Source organism: Rhinichthys klamathensis, unplaced genomic scaffold (assembly GCF_029890125.1).
Source record: "Rhinichthys klamathensis goyatoka isolate OS25496 unplaced genomic scaffold, OSU_Roscu_1.1 h1tg000110l_1, whole genome shotgun sequence".
In the NCBI taxonomy this organism is placed as follows: Eukaryota; Metazoa; Chordata; class Actinopteri; order Cypriniformes; family Leuciscidae; genus Rhinichthys; species Rhinichthys klamathensis.
Genome location: NW_026606648.1, coordinates 1,370,692 through 1,395,866, shown reverse-complemented (window position 1 = coordinate 1,395,866; position 25,175 = coordinate 1,370,692). Strand labels below are relative to the sequence as shown.

The window sequence follows — 25,175 nt, the reverse complement described above, 5'->3', positions numbered from 1 at the left end:
TCATTGTTTACACAGAACAGAGATTGTAGGTAAGACGGCTAATTAAAAGTACTAATTTGCGTTTATCCGGGATGTTTAAACCGTCGTAAAAGAAAACAATTACGTATGGTCGCGTGAACTCATCCGGGAGTAGTGAGTTTTCACAAATTCCCAATTTATAGCCTTCTCCCTTGAAGTTATGGTTGATCGCGCTTGCGCAGACCGAAGCGCCCGCGCCCTCAGAACACTTGGACGTGGCTGTGGTTACAAGAGGTAAAATACTAATACTAATACAAAATAAAATAACAATGTAAATACTGTTCGTTTTCTCACACAAACCGCTCGTTTCGTGTCTTAGGCCATCAATGTGTACATACATTTACGAGTCATTAAATCATGTTTAATTTGGACTTCTCTGTGCATGCTCTTTGAGGAAGTTACCATAGACCTGCATTATATGACTGACAGACAAGAACGGTTTGACCTAAAAATATCCAAATTGAAACTACTGCGGAAACAAAGACACCTACATCTTGGATGCCCTTGAGGTAAGCTAAAACATACCAAAAATTTATTTCAAAGTGAACTATCCCTTTAATGTGTTTAAAACTGGGTACTTTTCATGTCAGGTTAATGTTATAATATATAAAGGTTTATTGAACATATCTAATGGTTCTCCCAAAAACAACATTGGATTTGTGCCTACAATGCTCCACAAAAGGCCAAACTGTACCATATTTAGGGAATGTGATTTTTATACCACCTATTTCTATGATTTGTATCAGTTTAATTTCTCTCTGCCCAGTAGACAGTGAATGGTATTCCTTGTCCATGGAAACTCTGTCCTTACTGAAATGCCCTTTAACCTTGGATATGTTGTCTCTGTTGGCCCTGACAGCCACTGTTTATGACAATTACAAACAGCCTTATAATGCATTGTGAATCCATAGAGAATCAACCAGGCTTACCCTGGAGCGGTCGACTTAAAGCGGCCTTCCTCTCAAACACTTTCAGCAGAACTGTAATCTTATTTAAGCTGTTGTTGCAAGCCAGTACTTGACCCATATTTGACAACTGTGTTTTGTCATCTGTCTCTAAACGTACAGGCAGTTTAGTAATGCGAGAGATTAATGTTTAACAGAGATCAGCCTAACATGATGTTCTGGACAATGAAAGTGTCTTCTAGCTGTAAAGCCCATCTAGGTATACATGGTCTCACTCCATGTTAAGACATGTCATGTCAAACAGCTGGCAATTTGCAATTTGATATAGGCCTACATTTTAAATATTTTTAAAGTGTTAAATAACGATTTTGAGAGTAAATTTAACAGCAAATTATGAGTGAAAATTCTTGACCAAATCTAAATTTTCAGTGTAGGAGAATTTCTCCATTTAAAAAAGGATTATTTCATGTCATTTATAGTGGCCCATTATTCTTTTTCAGATATTACCTTTCATGAAGTGTGTAATAACTGTTTGTGAATGTAAAAGATATTGTCTTCCAAAAGAAAGAAACGATTCTGAACTGTCTGAAGCGAATCGTCAGTAATTCCAGTCTTACTTCCTGCACGAACCTACAGTTTGTAACAAATCTGCATAATGCCAGCCTATGGTTTTCATTGGCTGCACGAAAAAAAAAAAAGGAGTCTACTTTGATCCGTCCTCAAACACTGTAGTTGTGTAGCTGAAGCCTGGAAGAGTTTGGTTTGCGTTGTCTACATGTCAAGAAGATGCTGTCATCTGCGCTGTGAAAACAAAACCACTTTGCATGCACTTCCAAAGGATGAGGACTCAGCCTTGATTTGATACGATAAAATCGATGTCATTATTACTGTTCGTATCACTGTGTATCATGTGCTGAGGAAGCCTCTGAAGTTGAAATTCAGATACTGTATAGTTATGGACATTTATTTTCCGATACGTGCTGCAAAAGACTGGGCCGTCTGACCAATCAGAGCAAAGTATAGGCTCTCAGAAAGAAGGGGTTTAGAATATTTATCAAACCGTTTTAAAGTGTTTTTTGACCTTAGATGCATGCAAACCTATAACCTCCAAAACAAAATGAGTAACCTTTAAAATAGCATAATAGTGGCACTTTAAACGATAACACATAATTGTAAAAAACTTAAAACTGCTGTAAATGTCACATCAGTGTCACCTATTTACTTATATGATTAGTGACCTAGAAATAATGCAGAATCTTAAATATTTCGTACTTGTTTAAAACGTATTCAAAATACTTACATTTTATTTAAGGTATATTTACCATTAGGTAATTATATTGTCCACATAGGCAAAACATTTGGTTTGGGTCATTTCACTATGGAACTATACCTTAAATATTCAAACCCACACTTTTGCAAATATTTTATTTCAGCTATGTGCTGACTAAACCAATTCTTAACTGACCACTGATGTACTGTGTGGATGCTTATTATCTGACAGCAGGTTTTCATAATTCTTTTTAGTGTCTCTTGTGTGCACACAGCTATGTTACGTTACTATGCCATACCAATGCTGTTTTCATGTTCATGCTAATAGTGTTTATCCAGCTTTCATCAAATTGATTCAAACAAAGAGCGGAAGACAAATTGGAGGCTCTTATTAGGGCTGATGAATTGCCCCCCACAGCAGCAGAAGCAGCAAATGTTATTCAGAGTGAATAATGCTGCACTATTGTGCCATTTCTCTGGCAGATAAATCTCCTCTCAGTCTTCACTCCAACATTTTACATCATCGATCCCTGCTGTTTTTAATTACAAAACACACTTTTGTTTTGAACAGGAGTAAACATTACTATTAGCTGTCATGGATGTGTGATTGTGCAGGCTCTTCAATGTTGAGTGAGCAAGTGCTGTTTGTGTCATTTCATGTTCTCGTTCACTCATTTGCTTTCTTTATATCTTGAAAGAGCAAAAGGGAAAAAGTGAGGAAAAGCTTTATGTTCTCCTGCTGATGATAGTCAGAAGTCTTTCATCCAAGGTCATTTGAGAGCTGCCATTAAGCCAATCATCAGACTGAAAAGTCATGTTGAATCTGAAAAGAGCCCTTTATCTTTGATTTTTGCCAACTTCTTAGCTGAGTGCAGACTACTTGACTGAAGCTTGTCATCTTTTCATGTTATAAAGAAAGGGTTCACACAGAGTTTCTGTCAATATTTACCCACCCTCATGTCATTTCAAGCTTCTTTTTTGTTGAACACAAAAGTGAATATTTGAAGAATATCCTAGACAGTAGGATATCCAGGATACCCCATTTTCACTATAATGAATGTGAATGAGAACTGGTGATGTCAAGCTCCAAAATTACAAAAAATCTCCACCATAAAAGTACTATATAAAGTCTTAGAGACTACTAAAGCTATAAAGTAGCTTTATATGAGGAACATAATGACATTTCTAAGTCACTATTCACTGAAAGTCTCGACAATCTTAACAACTCATTGACTATTTAACAACCCACACTGAAGGTGAAGGTTTTTACTGAACGATGAATTTAATTTTGGTCTGTTTGTTGTACTACCAATGTGGCAAAAAGTACTGTATATGTTTTCAGATATACACTCACTGGCCACTTTGGTACACTTTCCTAGTACTGTGTTGGACCCTCTTTTGCTTTGAACTGTCTTAATTCTTTGTGACATAGATTCAACAAGGTGCTGGAAAAATTCCTCAGATCATATTAGCATGATAGCATCACGCAGTTGCTGCAGATTTGCACATCCATGATGCAAATCTTTCATTCCACCACATCCCAAAGGTCCTCTGGAGGCCAATTGATTAAAGTGAACTCATTTACATGTTCAAGAAACCAGTTTGAAATGATTTGACCTTTGTGGCATGGTGTGTTATCCTGCTGGAAGTTGCCATCCGAAGATGGACGCACTGTGGTTATAAAAGGATGGACATGGTCAGCAACATTACTCATGTAGGCTGTGGTGTTTAAACGATGCTCACTTGGTCCTAAAGGGCTCAAAGTGTGCCAAGAAAATATCCTACACCATTACATACCAGCACCAACCTGAACCGTTGATACAAGGCAGGATGGATCCATGCTTTCATGCGGTTTACGCCAAATTCTGACCCTAGCATCTGAATGTTGCAGCAGAAATCAAGACTTATCAGACTAGGCAACTTTTTTTCAAATCTTATATTGTCCAATTTTGTTGAGCCTGTGTGAATTGTAGCCTCAGTTTCCTGATCTTAGCTGACAGGAGCGGCACCTGGTGTGTCTTCTGCTGCTGTAGCTCATCTCTGCTTCAAGATTCAATGTGTTGTGAGTTCAGAGATGCTCTTCTGCAGACCTCGGTTGTAAAGAGTTGTTATGTGTGTTACTTTTGCCTTTCTATCAGCTCAAACCAGTCTGGCCATTCTCCTCTGACCTCTGGAATCAACAAGGCATTTTTGCCCACAGAACTGCCGCTCACTGGATATTTTCTCTTTTCTCTGTAAACCTTATATATTCCTTATAGATGCATGAAAATCCCAGTAGATCAGCAGTTTCTGAAATACTCAGACCAGCCTGTCTGGCACCAACAATCATAAGTCACTTAATTCACCTTTCATCCCTGTTCTGATGCTCAGTTTGAACTTCTGCAGATTGTCTTGACCATGTCTATGCCTAAATGCATGTAGTTGCTGCCATATGATTGGCTGATTAGATCATTTGCATTGAGCTGTTGAACATGTATCTGGCCCACAGTGATGCTATCATGTCAATATGGACCAGAATCTCTGAGGAATGTTTCCAGCACATTGTTGAATCTATTCCATGAAGAATTCAGGCAGTTCTGAAGGCAAAAATAACAATTACAATTTTAACAATATTATTTCAAGTGTAGTTTATGAGATTTGTTGTATTTTGAATTCTTTGTAAAATAAATAGTTAATCATACTGATATCAAAGTTAAGAATTCTTTAGTTTGAATATACATTGAACCAAACACTATATTATACACTATAACCAAACACATCTTATTTGATAATTCAATGCTTCAATACTTTTTTTTTTGGCAAAACATCCCATGTTTCGGTCATGCCTGCACATTTTCGGTAGTGACAGTAATGTTTTGGTAGCGGCCACATCACATTACAGAATTGTAACTCTCATACTAAAACTCTACAAAAAGTTCCTTAAAGTTACACACGTATTTTCAGACTTTTTAACACATTTACCTCAAAATGATGGGACCTACAGTATCTACTTGCCATGTAGCTATGAGAGAGAGGGACACATGAATATTTTCTGATCTAAATTGTAGGGTGTAGTTAAAATCAGTCTCAGCCAATGGACTAAAACATACACTGTTTCGGTAGTGACATGAAAATGCGGGACATGTTTTTTTTTAACATTAAGTTTCATGATTTACAAAGAAATTATAAAATTTCTTTTTTTTTAAGGTTTTGGTTTTTATCTGAAATAAATTTTGGCCAAAAAAAGTGCATTGGCAAAAGTGCCAAGTCTTTCTTTTTTGAGTAGCATACCCTGTAAACAGTTGTATGATTTCAGTCTTCAGAGACTTTTTCCATTTGTATGGAAAATTTTCACCTCTGAATGAATCTACCATAGGTCCATTCACCCAGCCGCTGTCTCTTCTAATCATTTGGCACACATTAATCATGTCTGTGTCTCCTGGGTCTTGCTAATCTCTAGTCATTCTGCTGTCTAGTGTCTCTGAGCACAGAACAGTACAGTATGTGCTTTGGTTAAAGCAACAGCACCCAATCTGGCCAACCCAGCCCCAGTCACACTAGCATGGCCCATTGAACACATTTTTGGGGTTTTGTTTTCTGCAGGACAATTTTACTTCACTGTTCTATCACTCTCTTTCCCACAGAACATCTCAGTTTCCTTTTTATACCACCTCCTTCTCTCTCAAGCTGAGAAAGTTCTTGATCCTTCAGGCCTCTGAGAATTTGCTATGTGGACATGCTATCTGCTTTCCTTTGCCAAAAGCGAAAATGTGTTTTTCATGCACCCTCAGATAAACCACAATCCATAGTATAGCTAGGCTTTATTCTTTTCCTCATAATTTCGTAGACCATGTACAGTTATGTTTACTTATGACCCTAGTTTAAGGACACTATGTGCCTCTGGACTGCTTCAAAGTTTAGCTTATAATATGTCTCTGTATTACAAGATAAAATGCGTTAGGCCAGTGATATTTTTCCCCCCACTTTTCTTATTTTGACTACAATGTTTTCATATTGTTATGTCATACTCATTAGTTTTAGTCTGTTTTACACCAAATGAAATTTACAGACTGAAATATTTCTCTTTCACATTGAGTGACTTTATCAGGGCCTGATTCATTTTTGCCAAAAGCATGTGATCTATGACATCTATTGATCTGAGAACCACGTGAACACTTCAATGTCTGGTTTGAAAGGAGCGAAACCCAGTGCAGTTTTCCTTCCTCTTATTCTTTGTATTTTGTTGTTTTGTTTTTAACAATAAATACTGTAATTTACATATGAAGAGTTCAATGTTCAATTTATTATGGAATTACAGTTGAACTGGGCTGGGTTATGGTTAAAAACAGACAGATCGCAGATTTTATCTATGTATTTGTTTCGTTTATTTTAGTGCTAGTACACGGACACAAATCTTTCACTTTGACAGTCATTTTTTCAACAAAAAGAAGAAGAAAAAAAGAATCAGCCACAGGTCACAATGTAGACTCTGCTGAAAAGCTTCGAGTAATGAACCTTTTTATGATAAAAAGGTTGAGAGGAGGTTGTTTGGCAAAGCCTCATTTAACCTTAGAAACTTAGCTTGTCACTTGCCTGGAGTTGGCTGCAAGTGACTGTCTTCATGAAAGTCATCAAATCATTCAATCAACCGATTTGTTCAAAAACGCTGATTCATTCAGGAATTAAACAAGTGAGTGATCCTTTCTGGAACGCCATTACTGTGTGTTGCACTGAGACACATAATGGTTCTTGCTGTGGCTTTGTTTGGAACTTCATCTGCAGACAGAAACATTGTATTGACAGAGTAACTGGCAAATATACTGCTTAAAATGCTTAACTTCTTATTTATTGAACTTCTTATTTATTGATGTAGCGTGTAGTCAGCACACGCAAAGATGAAGAAGATACAAATAGACAATCTTTATTTATAATGCAGATCACAGGAACAACATATGAGAAATGCTAATGACATAAATCATAAATGAGAACCGACATGGGACTGAATATTACAAGGTGTATAAATACAAGGTGAACATAATGAAAGACAGGTGCAAATTATTAGTAACGAAACAAATGAGGACATACTCAGGAACCCAGGAAACTGAAACTAAACAGACCAGGGAAACAGGAACTAAAGGAAACATAACAATACCAAAGTAGAAGTCCATAATTGTGACAATTAAAGCATTCATGCTGTTTCCCCATGCTGACTTTCAGGAACAACAGCCCTCTTGCTTGTTTGATACTACTACAAAAATTAACTTCTGTATTATAGAGACTGTTATTGATAATGCGTTACATGCTGCCCGTTGTTCGAACAACGGCATCTTCAAAAGGTGACCAGATTTCTGAAATTGAAACCGGAGACATTTCCTAGTTCAGTGGTCAAAATATCACTGAGATATATATATATGCATATGCACTGGCCAGCTGTAATTCTTTCTTCATTTTTTTCCTTTTTACTTCTAAAAAGCACATTATTAATATCATGCTGTTATTTTTTTCCTCTCATATTTTTGTCAACAGTATGTTTTAATTGGTAGTTTAATTATCATCGTATTAACTTCATAAAAAAACCTTCATCATTAACTGCAGAAGTCTAATATCTTGCTCCAAGTGCAAAACTCAGTTGAGCGAACTGTAGTTTATCTGACCGAGTGTACAGTACGTGGGAGTTTTCATGCTCTGTTTTAATTGGAGAGCCACTCACTAAGCACCTGATCCCTGCAGTAAGTTATGCAAACAGCTTTCCATGAATGCTGTCATTCTTTGGTTTGAATTTTCTCTAAAGCTAAGGATTAGTAGAAGACCAAATAATCTGTGAAGTGTTGTTCGGCTACTTAATAATAAGTTATTTACAAGCAGAAATTAGTTTTGTGATAATTTTTTTTCAGACCCCACAATGGCTTATTTTGGAGATTTGCTGCCCGCTCTGTCCCATCAAATCTAGTTTACTTAATGGTTGCCCATTCTGCTTTGTCATATCTGCCAGAATGATGAACAGTCCCTCACACATAAATGCCATAGGCATTATGTTGAGAAATAGCAGTCACCCGCAATATAAGTACAATAGACTATAATGAGCAAAGAGATGGCTGCTGAGCCAAATCTTTTTTTGATGAATATAAAGCGTTTTATTGCACAGCAGAATGAATTCTGCCTTTTATTAGGCACAATTTTCATTTTGGCAAAAAAAAAAAAAAATATATATATTCCAGGGAAATATATTGGCAATGGTAGGAGATGTAGGGAAGACAAATGGCCTGGACAATAAAGACAACATGCAATTTATGGGAACATTGCCTGGAACAAAATTATATGTCATGAATATGATGAAATATATTCCCTGGAATGGAGATTCATATAAGATTGTGAATTTGTAGGCTACTGTGGTTCTTGATAAAAGCATCCTTTCAGGTTTGCATGACCTTTCTATTCCATTAAGGGTTTTTGAGCCGTACACTTTTGACCACAGTCCTCCGTTTACAGTATAACAATTGAATGATTGCAGTGAATGATCTCCTTTTGTCATTCACTGGTTACTTTTCAGAATGTTTCTGTAGACACTTGGCTTTGATTTCCTTTTGAAACCAGGCTGTTATGCATGAGTTATCCTGAATCATGAATCAAATTCATTCTTTTAGAGAAAAGCGAGTATAAAAATAAGCATGTAATGACACAGAATATATATTTTCCTTGTGCACTGGTGCATTTAAGTTTTCAGGTCTCTGCTAATCTGTGTCACATGGGTTTCATAGATTAATACTTTTACCAGAAATGTATATAGACATGCACCTGACTCTCTGGAAGGACCTCAGTGATTTCTTGGAACAATCTTCAAACAATAACCCTGCATTAATCCTGGTTGTTACCAATGCAGATGCTTGAGTGCACATGCTTAGCCTTGGTGATTAGTCCAAAAATAGCAAACCAACAGTGTCCCCAAACTCCACTTCATTATTCTCCACTGATCATGTTGTCATGTGGGAGATGGTTGTCACGGTGGCGTGAAGGTAAACAAGTTAAACTGACAGAAAATCAAAGCATCCTTGAGTTTCTCAACCATGTGTCTAAATAAGATAGAGCTTTTCTCATGAATAACTCACAGAGCCTTTGAAAATGCAATCAGACCCTAAACCAATTCTTTTATTTTATTACAAACCGTCATTCTATTTTATTTCAAAAACATTGACTCAAAAATGACTTGTGTTTAGCATTTTCATGTAAGAAAATATCCAAAATTAAATAAATATTTGAAATGTTGTTTCTATTTGTGTGTGGGACATGGCGAAGAAAAAAAAAGAGATGGGAGGAAAAATTATATTTCAGTGCTTTTGCGTTCTCTTGCAAAACGTTTGCATTGCCCCAAACGACTTTTTGTTCGATTTTACTTTTTTTTTTTTGTGTGTTCCCCCAATAATACTTTTGCGTTACCCAAAGAAACTTTGTGTTGTCTTGCAAAACATTTGCATGTCCCCAAGAAACCTTTAATTTGCTCTCTAATTTTTGCATTCCTCTGAGAAACTTTGTTCTTTTGCCAAACTTTTGCGTACCCCCAAGAAACTTTGCGTTTGGTCACAAAATTATTGCGACAAAAACACAAATGCATTAAAAAATCATTTATTTAATGTAAATATAATGGCCCTCATTTATCAAAAGTGCGTACACCATATTTCCAGCGTACTCCTGGCGTACACCCAAAACCACGGTGACTTTGAGATTTATCAATATAGACGTTGGCGTACGGCACGCTCAAATCCTACGCCAGCTCAGGAGGTGGTGTACATGTACGCACGTTTTGAGTTAGTGCGGAAATGCGCTGAAAAACAATTCCTAACACCACAAAACGCACTGACAAACTAAAAGATATGATATATTATGACCAACAACAACAACATAGTAATTATAAACTTCAGTGTTTATTTTTGTGCAACATGGACTTCAATGTTTAATTTGTGTGACTTTACCAAAGCATTTGATTTGTAGCCATATGTATTCCTTCAGTTGCGAGCCTGTGCGCTTTACCCTGACGTTTCATGGTTAGGCCCGGCAGGTGCGCACGGACTGGGTTCGGTAATGAAAGGCTTTCAATGACCAAAAAATAATTCAGACTGACAAAATAACAAAAAATACATTCTTCTTCTTTTAAATAATAATAATAATAATACAAATAATAATAACGACGTTCTTCTTCTAAATAACAATAAGCGTCATTAATAATAAAAATCATAATAATAAGAAGAATATTACAAATTGTCATGCAATTATTAATGTGAATGAATGGTACTGCACATCACATCATCATCATCATCACTATTGTACACCCCAATACATGTGACGTGATTCGAAATTGAATGCTAATTGTTTCGAAAGACGTGCTTTAAAATATTGCATTGTGATAGGTCATTTCGGCTCCACGTCGGAGAAGTTTCTCTTCTATGCCGTCTTCCGTGTGTACATGGCGTAAAATGAGGGCGTGGGGGAAGCGGAGACTAGAATATATAGGGGCGTGTTATTCTAATGACGATCGTTTTCAGCCGCGGGATTTATCAAGGGCAGGTATTGCGTACACCTAGATTTCAAAGGTACGCACAGCTTCATAAATCAGGCGGTGAGAGGAGTGTAAGCATAATCTTACGCCAACATATACACCCGTTTCTACGCAAGAATGATAAATGAGGGCCAATGTATTTTACCATACAAACTAACTAACAGCACACTGTCAGCATTCAAATAAATTTCAGCAGCTAATATCAACAGTGATTTGACCATTATGACCCAACGACAACAATACTACATTTTGTCAGACATTGCCTGTGGGTCATACTTTCTGTCAAAATTTTGATTGGTTTATGCAATTAATTTATTGTTCATTTATGTCCACCCTCACAGTGCACTACAGAACGCTTGATACGCTTCACGCATCACGGATACGCCTTCACTTCCTCCTCAGCTACTGAACTCTTTAGCTCCTTCAAAGTGATTGTTGGCCTCTCTATGGCATCTCTCACAAATCTCCTACTTGTTCGGTTGGAGGGCTTTGACAGATGACCTTTTATAGATGGTTTCTGGGTGGTTTGCTGTATCTGCCATTTGATAATTGACAATTCAACCAACAGTGTCCACTGAAATTGGTGAAATCCTGTATGCATCCCTGTCCCACCCCCAGGTTATTCATGCATGGTATGCATCTCTAAAAAAAAAAAAAAAAATTGAGGTGGCGTGTTTGTTTGTTTGATTATTCCCTTGTTGATATTTTATTATGGCATATAGATCATCCAGCTTGACAGTTCTGTGCATAGCATAGTGTTTCCTGGTTTGTATTTGTCCCTGGGCAGATTTATAAATTGCACAGCTTTTGTATGAGAGCCCCATAATAGAAGCAGTGGATAAAAGAAAAGATTCCATAGGCAAGCGACCGTACATGATTAAAAAAAATGAAATTCCCCATTAGAGAGATGGGATGAGAGTATATATGGTAGTTATCCGCCTTATAGTCTCAGACAGCACACCCACAGACTGTTCACAGACTGTCTGATACATCTTGCTCACAAAAATACCTAGAACTGCCTGTAATAGTTTGATTAGTTGACTTCTATTCAGTTTCAGGGTGCACAAAGAAAAGGAAACAGAGTGATAAAGTTCCCAGACTGCTAGTGAATGCTTCTGAGTCGAGAAAGAGCTAGTGACTGGAAAGTTTGAGAGGTTTGTGGTATTGAATCGTTGGACTCGCAAGCAAAAATGTATGCATCTTTAAATACATTTTAGCTATCCTTGGCATGTCCATTTCACAAGCAAATTGTTGAATCGGTTGCTTAGAGTTTACGAAGTGATTCTCTCTGAATGATATTTCACAAATCCAGATTTAATAATTCTTTCACAAATCAAGCTGATCTTAGGATCAACTTACTGACTTTGATCAAGTTTCAGTAGTTAACAGCCCACTGGAGTGGAAAATTATCAGTGAAATATAATTACAATTTTGGTCTCTCCATCATTATATTGCTATTGAGTCATAAGGACTATACTTTTATGGGGGTTTGAAGCTTGAAAGCTCCAGTGCCCATTGTAATTGTATTAAAAACACTGTAATAAATCTCCTTTTGTGTTCTTTGTAGGAAAGAAAGTAAAAAAGGTGTGTATATAATTACAGAATATATATATATTCTGTAATTATTTACACATCTTTTTATGAATCTTTAATAAGATTACCTTTTTAAATATTTTATATATATATATATATATATATATATATATATATATATATATATATATATATATATATATATTTTGGTGAGCTGTACCTTTAAGGAAACATTGTGGGACTTCTGCTGTTATAGATCAGATGTTTAGGGTCAGTAAGATTTTGTTTCTTTTTTCAAAAATTTGTAGTTTTTTTCAGCAAGGATGCATTAAATTAAATAAAAGTGGCAGTAAAGGCATTTATATTAGAAAAGATTTCTAACTCGTATAAATACTGTTCTTACTATTAATCAAAGAATCCAAAAAAAGTATCACAGTCCCCCTGTGGTGAAAATCAAGCTTTTAATATTGTTTATATGTCTATGTGGTTTTTTAATACGCTTTATGACAAACCATGTCCAAATTCATAAGTCAACACCATTGCTGAATATTTTCTCCTTAAAACTGCAGTGAACTAAAGACGGTCTCGAAAACGCGGTTTGAAATCGCTGGTGTTTCTGACATCACAAACCACATCAACGTGTGATCGTCAACGAGTGGATCTCTGAGCTGGTGTAAGTGAGTGGAGGCGGGGCTAATTTGCATATTCATAGAACTGCGTAGGCTATACTTAATGAGGCAAGGGTGAGTTACATTCAAGCTATTTTAAGGTATGAAGAAACGTTTAAATATGTTTTAGTGATCAAAGGTGAGTTTTAAGGGAGAACATCATTGGCTATTGGTGGACTTTAAGCTGCATAGCTGATTTCAACATTAATAATAAAGTTTCTTGAAAATTAAATATAGCCTTGGAGCTTATATACTTTCAAAAGCATTAAAAACCATTACCGACTCAAAAAAAAAAATGTACTTGAACTAAACATGCTGGTAAAACCAAAGATTTGGTACCAAACTTGAAAATGAATTAAAAAGCTTCTAACCTCAATATTTAATAACTGTAGATTTGAACGCTTGCGTAGGTTTTTAGTATCCGAATGATCCCCGCTGCCACTGCTTCACTTTAAGATGAGAAAACTTGACCTACATATTGTTTCAACATTATTTTGCAGCTATTTTGGTAATGTACTAGTATATGTGCAGAGCTGAGGCAGGCGGTTAGACCTGCCTCAAACCTGACATTTTAACTAATGTTCTTCACAAAAGGTTAGAGTGACCTACATGCTCCATGTGGAGTTTTCTCTCTCCCCTCCTCTTTCTCCTTGCACCTGAATGAAATGATGCCTTAAGTGTTAGAACGCATGCACAAAATAAGAAGTGTTAATTATTCAGGATTTAAATTATGCGACTGACGTTAAAGAAATAATAACTTGATGTTGATATCAACAGTATAATTAGTCCTATAGAGAGAACATCTGAACTGTGTTACCGAACTTTCTGTTCCTGATACGAAACAGGGATGTGGCGGCTCTGATAACCCAAATGTTTGTGAGTCATCAGCACCTGCTGAATGTCACCTGAATTCTATTTCCTCCTGCAGCTTTCAGATCTGGCTGCAGTAACAGGGAAAGAGGCATGGGTGCTCTGTTGGACCGAATTTGTGCAAGAGAAATAAGTAAATAGTGTTATGCTAATGCTATAAGCCAAGAATGTCTCTCTCTGTCCCTCCTGCGCTATGCTGGACATTGGTTCTTGCTGGCAGTGTTATCATCCATGCAGATCTTTGAAAGGCTAGGCTTTGGATTAGCCCTATGCTGACACAGCTTGACCTTGTTGGGTTGTGTGTGCGTGCATCTCTTTGATATGTGAAAGTGTGTGGCGCTGTGTGTGTGTGTGTGCGCCAGCGGTGCTTTCTTCTAGGAGGTAAGGAAGGCAAAAATTGACAACAGAATGCTTGAAATGTTTGGTTGGTTTGACTTCTAGTTTTTATGGACTTTTAGTATATTATATTTGCTTGTTAATACTGTCAGGCAAACGGTTTTCCAAGGCTTTAACCTGGAATTTACATTGGACTAAAAAAAGAGATTTAGCCCAGAGAAGAGACTTTGCCTCCTCATTTCACAAGGCAACCACTGGTTTGTCACTTTGCTGTATGTCATTAACTCCATATTACATTTCTGGACTTGGGTGGAAGCCCATGGATATTTTATTAAAGAGTGTCCGTGCATGGGAAATGAGCCGGCGCTATACTGTGATTACTTGCTACTGGGGCAACGGTGTGTTTCACTTTCGGAATGCCCCAGATAGTGTAATCTATGATTAACCAGGAAGAAGTTTCACTTTCCGGAGCAGTTGTTGGCTGCGTCCAAAAACTTTGTTGCCTCGCTGCCCTATCAGGCAGTGTGACTTTGCAGGGAGCGTTTGCGCATGAAGGTAACTCACAAAACTGATTTCGGAGAGAGTTCGAAGGCAGCGTAATTGTTTAATGATCTATAGCAAACTAGAGAGAGCTTTGGTGAAAACTAAGCTAATATTTAATTGCCAGTAATATCTCGCTAGAAATGACATTAAATGTGGAAAACGTTGTTTAAAAATAGAAATTTACACACAAACTGAACACCAACTGCAACTTTCAGACACCATCTTTCCTTTTTAGCTTAACTGTCACAGAGTGGAACGCACAAGATTGTGGGGTATCAAAGGCAGAGAAAGATACATCTATGCTACCTTCAAAATCGATCAGATGAAGTTATCTCAGGAGACAGGAAGTTAAGCTAACATTGGATTCAAATGTGCCTTGATGCCTTCCTACCTTGCAATGCATCCTGCGAAGGCAGCATTTTAAAGATTTTGGATGCAGCCCTAGTCACTGAGCAAATTAATAAATTAAATGATGTCTACACCTGATATGCATCAACCTAAAGTTGGGATTGCAGCCAGTGGGAGTGAAATCGAACCCAGGGCCCAACATTAAACTTGTACACGTAAAGTGTACTTTACATTAAACTTGGCAAAGTAAAACTGACGGTTTTCCTACCTAACAGCTATAAAGAGCTAGTTCACCCAAGAGAACTCATTTACTCAGCCCATATACAGTATACTGTATATATGAATAAATACTATATAGCAGCTTGCCCTGATATCTAATATGCTACCAATTTGAGTGTAAGGGTTAAATAAAAGCTTGATCAGGATGCAAACCGAAGTCTGGATGTGATTGCAGTAATGATGGCCTTAGCAACCGCTCGTCCAGATAACAAATCAAATCACAGCATCCTCTACAGCTCTGTCCCAACTCCCAAAACAGCTTGGCAATCATGTCAAAACAGCCCTTTTTTTGTTTGTATGGAAAATGGTACTCACAGTGTCAGGATATTCCCAAACAACATCAGTACTCATTATTCTTGCAGCTTCATTCTTTACGGCTTCTCAAAATCAGCAGAAATTGCTTTTTGTGTGTGTATTTAGCAATTCTCTTGTAGCTTTAATGTGTATTTGTGCATCATTGCAGATGACCTGTAATTGCACTGGATTCATATACAGTTTACAGTTTACATTCACAGTTATTATCATATTAGCATAACGTCTGTGGTTTATGTACTTGCAGATGAGATTAAGATCTTTGTCGTTATTAAAAAAGTGGGAGTGTATGTGGGCGTTATAGAAAGTCATCCGTGCAGCATGAAACCCATTGAAATGAACAAAACGTATACAGTGTACACTATACTGTTCAAAAGTTTGGGATTGTTTTATTTTTAAAGAAAGTAGTATGTTTATTCAGCAAGGACGCATTGAATTTACCAACAGTGACAGTAAAGACATTTATAATGTTACCAAACATTTAATTTTCCAAATAAATAACTTTCAATTCATCAAAGAATTCTTAAAAAAGCATGATTTCCATAAATTATTAAGCAGCACAACTATTTTCAATACTGGTAATAATAAGAAATGTTTCTTCAGGACCAAATCTGCATATTAGACTGACTTCTGAAGAATCATGTGACACTGAAGACTGGAGTAGTTGCTGCTGAAAATTCAGCTTTGTCATTTTAAGAATTAGTCACATTTTTAAAAAAATTATTAGAAAAAAGCTATTTTGAATTGTAATATTTCTCAGTATTACTGTTTTTACTGTATTTTATCAAATAAATACAGCTTTGGTAATTATAGAAAGACTTAGAAAAAAAAACCCATTTAAAATATTTTACCAACCCCAAACTTTTAAACAGTAGTAGTGTAGAAAAATCAAAAAGCCCTCAACGGTAGTCTACCAAGTATAAAAAGATGTGTTGCACGTGTTGTTTTCTTAGAGCCCCACTTCTGTCACTTTCTGTGGACCTACTATTACTGTAAATATTTTTTTCTTCATCTAGACACATCTGATGACAACCTAAGGGAGTTTTCTACAAATGTTTGCATTGAAAACTGATTATCATTTGTTTACAAGTCACACGGTAGCGTTCAGTGTATTTAATCAGTGTATTCAGTCTGCTCAGATCTATCTGGGCTTACAGAGAAATCAAGTAACGGAAGTGTTGATTCTCTCTGTCTTTTGCCCTCTCTGGATGCAGAGTGAGTATGATTGCTGTGGCTTATAAGTAATCAGATAACTTTCTCTGCTAGCAGCGGGTGGTTTGTGGATCACCGCAGACATAGATTTTATTAGAGAGGTGAAACGTCAGACAGTGGAGCCTCCAAGGTGGCTCACATCATCTTGCTGGCACATGAAAAGGTCAGCCATCTCTCTGACTGAGCTGCATTGTCTTTTGATAAGCCAATGTCATGAACAGACATTCCTGCATGCTTACAGGGTTATGGTAGCATTCATTTGCTTTGGATCATATCTGAATTCTCTTGATTCAGTTCATAGTTTCATATTTTTGTTGGCTACATTAGTACATGCATAACAGGTGTGATTCTCGAATCCTCTCATGCACACAACAGCTGCAGAAGTGATTTTTTTTTTCTTTTATGAAATTGTGTACAAATGGATGTGTACCACATGAGTGTGGTATATTGAAATGTGTATATAATGTGGATTGAAATGTGTATATATACTGTGTATATACACTCACCTAAAGGATTATTAGGAACACCTGTTCAATTTCTCATTAATGCAATTATCTAATCAACCAATCACATGGCAGTTGCTTCAATGCATTTAGGGGTGTGGTCCTGGTCAAGAAAATCTCCTGAACTCCAAACTGAATGTCAGAATGGGAAAGAAAGGTGATTTAAGCAATTTTGAGCGTGGCATGGTTGTTGGTGCCAGACGGGCCGCTCTGAGTATTTCACAATCTGCTCAGTTACTGGAATTTTCACGCACAACCATTTCTAGGGTTTACAAAGAATGGTGTGAAAAGGGAAAAACATCCAGTATGCGACAGTCCTGTGGGCGAAAATGCCTTGTTGATGCTAGAGGTCAGAGGAGAATGGGCCGACTAATTCAAGCTGATAGAAGAGCAACTTTGACTGAAATAACCACTCGTTACAACCGAGGTATGCAGCAAAGCATTTGTGAAGCCACAACACGCACAACCTTGAGGCGGATGGGCTACAACAGCAGAAGACCCCACCGGGTACCACTCATCTCCACTACAAATAGGAAAAAGAGGCTACAATTTGCAAGAGCTCACCAAAATTGGACAGTTGAAGACTGGAAAAATGTTGCCTGGTCTAATGAGTCTCGATTTCTGTCGAGACATTCAGATGGTAGAGTCAGAATTTGGCGTAAACAGAATGAGAACATGGATCCATCATGCCTTGTTACCACTGTGCAGGTTAGTGGTGGTGGTGTAATGGTGTGGGGGATGTTTTCTTGGCACACTTTAGGCCCCTTAGTGCCAATTGGGCATCGTTTAAATGCCACGGCCTACCTGAGCATTGTTTCTGACCATGTCCATCCCTTGATGGCCACCATGTACACATCCTCTGATGGCTACTTCCAGCAGGATAATGCACCATGTCACAAAGCTCGCATCATTTCAAATTGGTTTCTTGAACATGACAATGAGTTCACTGTACTAAAATGGCCCCCACAGTCACCAGATCTCAACCCAATAGAGCATCTTTGGGATGTGGTGGAACGGGAGCTTCGTGCCCAATAGAGCATCTTTGGGATGTGGTGGAACGGGAGCTTCGTGCCCTGGATGTGCATCCCACAAATCTCCATCAACTGCAAGATGCTATCCTATCAATATGGGCCAACATTTCCAAAGAATGCTTTCAGCACCTTGTTGAATCAATGCCACGTAGAATTAAGGCAGTTCTGAAGGCGAAAGGAGGTCAAACACAGTATTAGTGTGGTGTTCCTAATAATCCTTTAGGTGAGTGTATAATTGAAATGTATATATATACTGTAGAGTGTACAAAGAGTGCTGGTGTTTTGTTCCTGAATAAATAAGTGTTTTAAATAAGTGTTTTAAACAAATCTGTTGAATGAGTGATTCAATGACTCACTCATTAAGACAATCACTTGTTTTGTTTCTGGATGAATCTGTGGCTTTAAACAAATGTTGAATGAATGATTTAATGATTCACTCATTTTAAGCCACTTGTCATAACAATATAACCTGCAGAAAGAGTTACTAAAACAGTCTGTCTAAAACTTGCAATGCAAAGTCACTGAAAAGGTGAAAAGTATGAATGCTGTTTGAGGACCATAGCTTAAGCTGGGCACTACAAGATAATCGGGCAGATTTTGGGCCCAACATGTTGAATATTTACGATCAGAAATCCTGTAGTGATCCCCTTGGACAGACAAGCACACACTCTATAGAGTGTCACGTGGAACGAAACAATACCCAAACAGAAAGCAAGCTGACAGAAGACACACAGTCAAACCAAAAAATTTATACCAGATATAATTTTTGATATTTTTTTACAAGTGGGTGCAGGACACTATAGTTCATTTATGTAAGTGCACGGATAGCAAGGTAAAGTAAACTGTGACATATTATACCCCAAAATTATTCATACAGTCTACCAGTCAAATTTATAAAAAATTTGTTACCAAAAATTATTCAGACACATTAACCTAACCATGTTTTGCTTAAGTGTTTTTTCTTTAATTGCTAATGCGACCTTTTAACACCACAGACTGAACAAAATTAGCATTGCTTGGTAATTGCTTGACCTAAATTGATATTATCTAATTGTGTACTTAAATTTAACAGCTGACAGCTATTCAACCTAATTCATTTGTGAGACAGTCTAACAGAAGGATGGCCAAAACCAGTGAAATATCAACTGATTTGATAACTTTGAGTTCCTGACATTTTTTATTACCATTTTCTAAACTATAGTGAATATACATGTGATAATGTGAGAAATGTTGAAGGTGTCTGAATAAATTTAGGTTTGTCTGCACCTCCAGCTCGATCTGTAACATGTAAGGTCTGTTGGCTCGACGACTTCATTAAAACCTAAAACAAATCCGTAAATATTCCGTTAAAAGCAGTCCAAACACTATTATCTCCATTTCTTTTTACCCGTCGTCCGCCATGTTTGTTTACTCTATAGTCACATTTGACCATGAGAGATTTTGCTAGATTTCCCCATGTTCACAGTCGGGACTCGGGTTGTTTGTGAATGGAATCTGCTAGTAGGTGGTGTGTTGTGCTGTCTTGGTCACATCACGGCACTCCACACACTATAGGAACAAAGCTGTTAAATCTATGATTTTTTTATTGTCATGTTTGTGGTATCTCGTGTGTGGGCCGTCCTTAACTGTAGTATACATTTTACATTTATTTGTATATATATATTTTACATAGGCTATTTTAATAAAAAATTAACCACTTTTCAACAATATTAAAAATGTAATGGGTAGATTATAAAAGTACATTGACAATAACTTAAATCACAATGCAATATTATTCATATATATATATATATATATATATATATATATATATTGTAAAGAATGTAGAATCATATGAAAATGTTTATTTTGTTTATTTTACACTTTTGGGGTGAATACTGCCCTGTTGCATGATTCAAATGTAACAATTACCATTTTGGCTTATTTCAACCTAGTAATTTAAGCGGTGGTTTTCATTGGAGGATCGTGTACAAGGATCTACAGTGAATTATTTGCTCTATTGAATCTTATATTGCATGCATCAATTCTAATCAAACTCTGCAGAATTTTTTATATACACTTGTTTACGGTTGGTTCTTAATGAAGTGGCTAAATTTACCTGGCTGTGTTTCCACTGAAGAGCCCTTGTGTGTGTACATATAATTTTGACGGTTTGGAGGGTACACAGTGTCCTGATTCATAATTAAACAATTCAATTCAGAGACAGAAGACTTGTTCATTAATCAGCCTTTGAAATTTCGGTTTGCAATCAGAGAGCTCAGAGAGATACTGTCTGCCTGGAACTCCTACCGTCCATTGAGCTGCACTAAGTGATGGAGAGGGTGGCTGATTGCAAATTCATTTATGTCAGTCATAGTTAGGGTTGATGACTTTGGCCATGGTTGCATTAAAGTGAAAATTGGCTAAGAGTAGTGTGTTTATTTGGGGATAATACTGTGAAAAAATCTAAATGCCATGGTCAGAATTAGCATTTATATAAAGCTATTACACACTCAAGTTGCATTTACTTACCCGTATCAACCTTTAAAAAAATCAGTGGGCACCTATTTGGATTGTTGCAGAAAATCAGCAGCTTTTTTGAAAAAAAAAAAAAACATCAGTCAGTTTTACTGAATCGTGTTTGGATGAACTTTAAGAGATATTGGCGGCTTACTGACAAGTTTGGTTTGATTTCGGAACTACTTGTAATGTGACAAAACAAAGTTAGACAGACGTCAGTGCAAGCACTGCAACTGAAACAGCAGCCATCTTTTACAGTTCCAACTGAACCAAAACAATGAGCTTATACTGCATTCACGCCATAATAACTACTGTAATTTGGAAGAGATGGAAACCCTGACTTTATACTCAGAGCGGTTCGTGACTCAAATTTATGTGCTTCAATGGCAACACTATCAATGGCGAAAGGAATCTGCTGCAGTCAGCTGGTACAGGTCACTGATCTTTAAGTCGTTTTTTGATCAAAATTATTGTAACGTTATTTTTTGAGACCTGAGGTAGTTTAATACCGTCTCTTTGCTCCCTGCTGTACGCGTTCATGTGTTTTGAAGGAGGCGTGGCTTTGGAGATGCTCTGAAGGGAGGGTGGGATCTTGTGCTTTCAAAGCTAGCTCGCTATTACTAGCCTCTTCGAACATTTCCCACCCTACCTTTAAGTTTCAATTACCACCATTTTTACCTTAGTCGTAGATGTTTTTCTTAAATTCCATGTAAATTAAAAAATAGAAGCAAAAAAACACTACAAAACACTTTTTACCATCTATTTACTTTAACTATTTGCTAATTATTATACTACAACTATTTACTTATATAATAAATAGTAATATAATATATAATTTACTTATATAATGCAACTATTTATTATAGAAATATATAATAGGGCATGGCACATCCACTTGGCTGCTTTCTAGGACTCAGCTAAAAGTTTGTCATAAAAACAAAGTGTTGGTGTGAGAAGAATCTGAAAGTTTGCTTCTAGAAGGTCAAGAGGCAGCTGAATGTCATAATGTCGAAACAATTCATTCGAAATGAATGGTTGATGCCGGGTTCTTCTAGCTGGCTCTGCTTAAAATTGAATTCCTAGACTAAAATCAATAAAAAGATGAGATTATAGATGGCTTATGCTGTTGTAAAACATAAATGAAAATGAATATTAGTGAATTGTCAGAGGGTGCATGCGTGTTAATATGAATGGACATGAATAAGCAGCACCCCCGTCTATCACAACAGTCGGCATCCCAAAAGTCCTGCAAATAGCAGAGAACGTACTGGGCTTGTGAATCTCAAATTCCCATAACCACATTTGATAACAGATGGCATGCGTGCACAGTGTTTCATTATTTTTGATTGTCTCATTTGCAACAATGTGGATGAAATGGAGCTATTTTGCTTGTAACCTTTTGGGTCGACACACATCGCAGGTATCAGGAGCACCAGGCGTTGTACAGGAATGCACCCAGATCAATTATGTTGAGTGCCAAATTAAGCATTGTTCTTTTTCCATGCACTACATCAGTGGAGTAAACAAATTAATCTCGCCCATGGATATGAATCCCAACAGGATTTCACATACATCAACAGATGAATATTGGCTGCCTGAAACAGGATATGCAGTATCCCTTCCGTAAAATGATCCTCCTAACCTTAAAAAGCATGCTGGGTCTTATGTTTTTAAGTGTGATGGGGTTGCACTTAATTCTCTGTTCGGCCCCAAACAGAATGTACAGTCTAATTTTTTTCCTGTTGCTCATGTCACTTCCTAAAGGTATTATGTTGTGAATGAACTTACCATCAAATAAAATTATTTGATTTAAACTGTTTAATGTCCATTCATTTCCTAAATTACCAATATATATATAACTAAGTAGATTTATATATAAGTAAATATATAAATAACATTCGCTGCAAGGAAATTGAAATAATAACTATTTATTGGGTAAAATTAGCCCATTTTAGTCAATATGAGCAGAAGGTGTGTTCAAGTGTGCAACCTACTTTAACCCATGTGTTCTGTCCAATATTTACCCAGTGCTGGGTTGCCAGTTGGGTTGTTTTTAACCCAGCCTTTTTTAGAGTGTAGGTGGCAGAATTTCTTTTTGAAAGCTAGACTTCGGGATAGTATGATATTAAGAAAATAAACACTCTAAAAAATGCTGTGTTGTTTCAACCCATGTTTGGGTCAAATATGGACAAACCAAACCGTTTGGTTAAAAAGATTCATTTAAACAATTTAAATCAACTGTTGGGTTTCAACATGGTTGAAACAGCCCAGCATTTTTTTCAGCCCAGAGTGAACCTTGGCGCTGATATAGGTGGACTCTTAAGCCTCAGTAAATATCCATCGTAAAAGGTTCAACTACATTTGAAGAGAGTATGTTTTATTATGTGAATAAATCAGAGATATTAAACAGATGTGGAGGGTCCCGCTGAGAAAAGGCCATTCAAACCTCATTTGTTAATTATGGAACTGCTGGGTTATTGATTGGGCAAAGCTATGATTTTCCCCATGCCCTTTGTGGAGAGAACTGTGTCTGTTTTGGGGCAGTATAAGAAAATAAACACAGGTGTCAGGGGAAATGGATTGAAATAAGTATGTGTGTGTGTTTGTGGATTCTTTTTGTAATAGAGATTGTGCACATTCTCTCACACTCTCTTTTCTGTTGACCTTGAAACGCTGTCAGGGGAATGTGAGTGTTTAATCTGTGAAAGTCTCAGACGTTGCTTGGAGGAATGTTTCAGAGAGAATTTTAGTCCTTTATTTCTTTAAATAGTATGCAGGGGCAAACTCGGACGAATGGACACTGAAACGAGTGCTGAAATTGAGATCTAGAGGCTCTTTCATGGTTTTTATGGCTCAGCGGTACATTGTGTAACATCACAAAGTATGGCCAGAGTGTTTTATTTGTCTGAAAACCTTTTATGGAAATGTTTTCTATATTGTATGCATTATAAGCGGCGGGTAGATGCTGTCAATAATAAACTGCCTGTCATTTTTTTTGTAGAATTTGTGGTTACACTTTATTGTAAGGTGTCCTTGTTACGGTGTAATTATACATTTAAGTTCTGAGTTATAATAATTAACAACACTACTAGGATTAGTGTGAGGTGCATGTAATTATGAATAATTTACTGTTATTACTATAGTAAGTACATGAACTTGAACTAACTTGAAACAAGGACACTAAAGTATATTAAAGTGTTACCAAATGTTATGAACTTATTTTAAAGAAATTTGTATAATATAATATATAGACAGCACACATGTATGTGCAGCATATTACAGTAATACGTTTTATTTTTATATATATATGTGTGTGTGCGCTGTCTATATTTATTATATTATTTAAATGCTATTTTTTTCATAAATGTGTTGTATTTAAATAATACAATAATAGATGGCACACATAGTATTGTTCTTGTAATTCGGCTTGTCACGTAATGCAGTTTTTTAATTTAATTCGATTTAAAAAAAAAAAAAAAATTATGAATTGTTGTTTTGTGGTACATTGCAGTAAATACAAATGCATCTTTCTGTAACAGATCTTCAGAAGATGCTGGCTTGTATTCAAGAAGGCGTCCAGTAAAGGACCACGGCGATTAGAGAAATATCCAGATGAAAAAGCTGCTTACTTCAGAAGCTTTCACAAGGTAAATGTGACTTCCATGTTTCATCTTGATTGAAAACTTCATTTTGATCACGTTTACAAATCACTAAATTAAGAGACACATTGGGTCCATTCTGTTTAACATGCTAACCCTCGGTTCATTCCAGACTCAAGGATAGCTCTATTCATTACCTGCATCATTTATTTGCACAGCGTCCCTTTTGAGAAGTTCCTCTGACAGTGAGGGCTCTGGCTCAAGGGTTCATGCTGGGAAAGGATCTCTGAGTCTAATTATTTAGTTAGCAGGGGTCATAGGCATTCCGGAGCGATCACTGTGTGATACTTTTGGAGCTGACAGTAGCTCAGGTTAAAGGTGTAATCGTAAGCACATGTCTGTTTATTTGTGTTGTGTCAGTTGATAATATGATGTGTTCTCTGTGGAGTGTTGGTCAGAGACTTGTATCTGACATTGACATCGCTCCGATGACTTTGAAAGTCACTGCGATTTAAGGATTTGATCAGATGGTCTAGAGAGCGTAGAGTACCTCCTCCCAACCCGCTCTGAAATTGCTCACAAGAGTTTGAGATTTCCTCAGGTGGTTGACAAATGGATCACAAAAATTATAGATAATTTCTTACTGTATTTCTTAAGAAATATTTCTGTCTGTCTGTCTCTGTCCATCTGTCTGTCTGTCTGTCTATCTATCCATCCGTC

The 25,175-nt window shown here is 36.8% G+C and overlaps 1 protein-coding gene across 1 annotated transcript in view; it reads left to right on the top strand.

The window, feature by feature from the left end:
• The window catches only part of dok6 (docking protein 6), a 70,702-nt gene that overhangs the window by 4,866 nt on the left and 40,661 nt on the right, over window positions 1-25,175 (top strand). Inside the window, exon 2 of the mRNA XM_056254097.1 lies at window positions 24,396-24,503. Within this exon, the coding sequence (XP_056110072.1) occupies window positions 24,396-24,503 (108 nt within the window). The remainder of the gene's footprint in view (window positions 1-24,395; window positions 24,504-25,175) is intronic.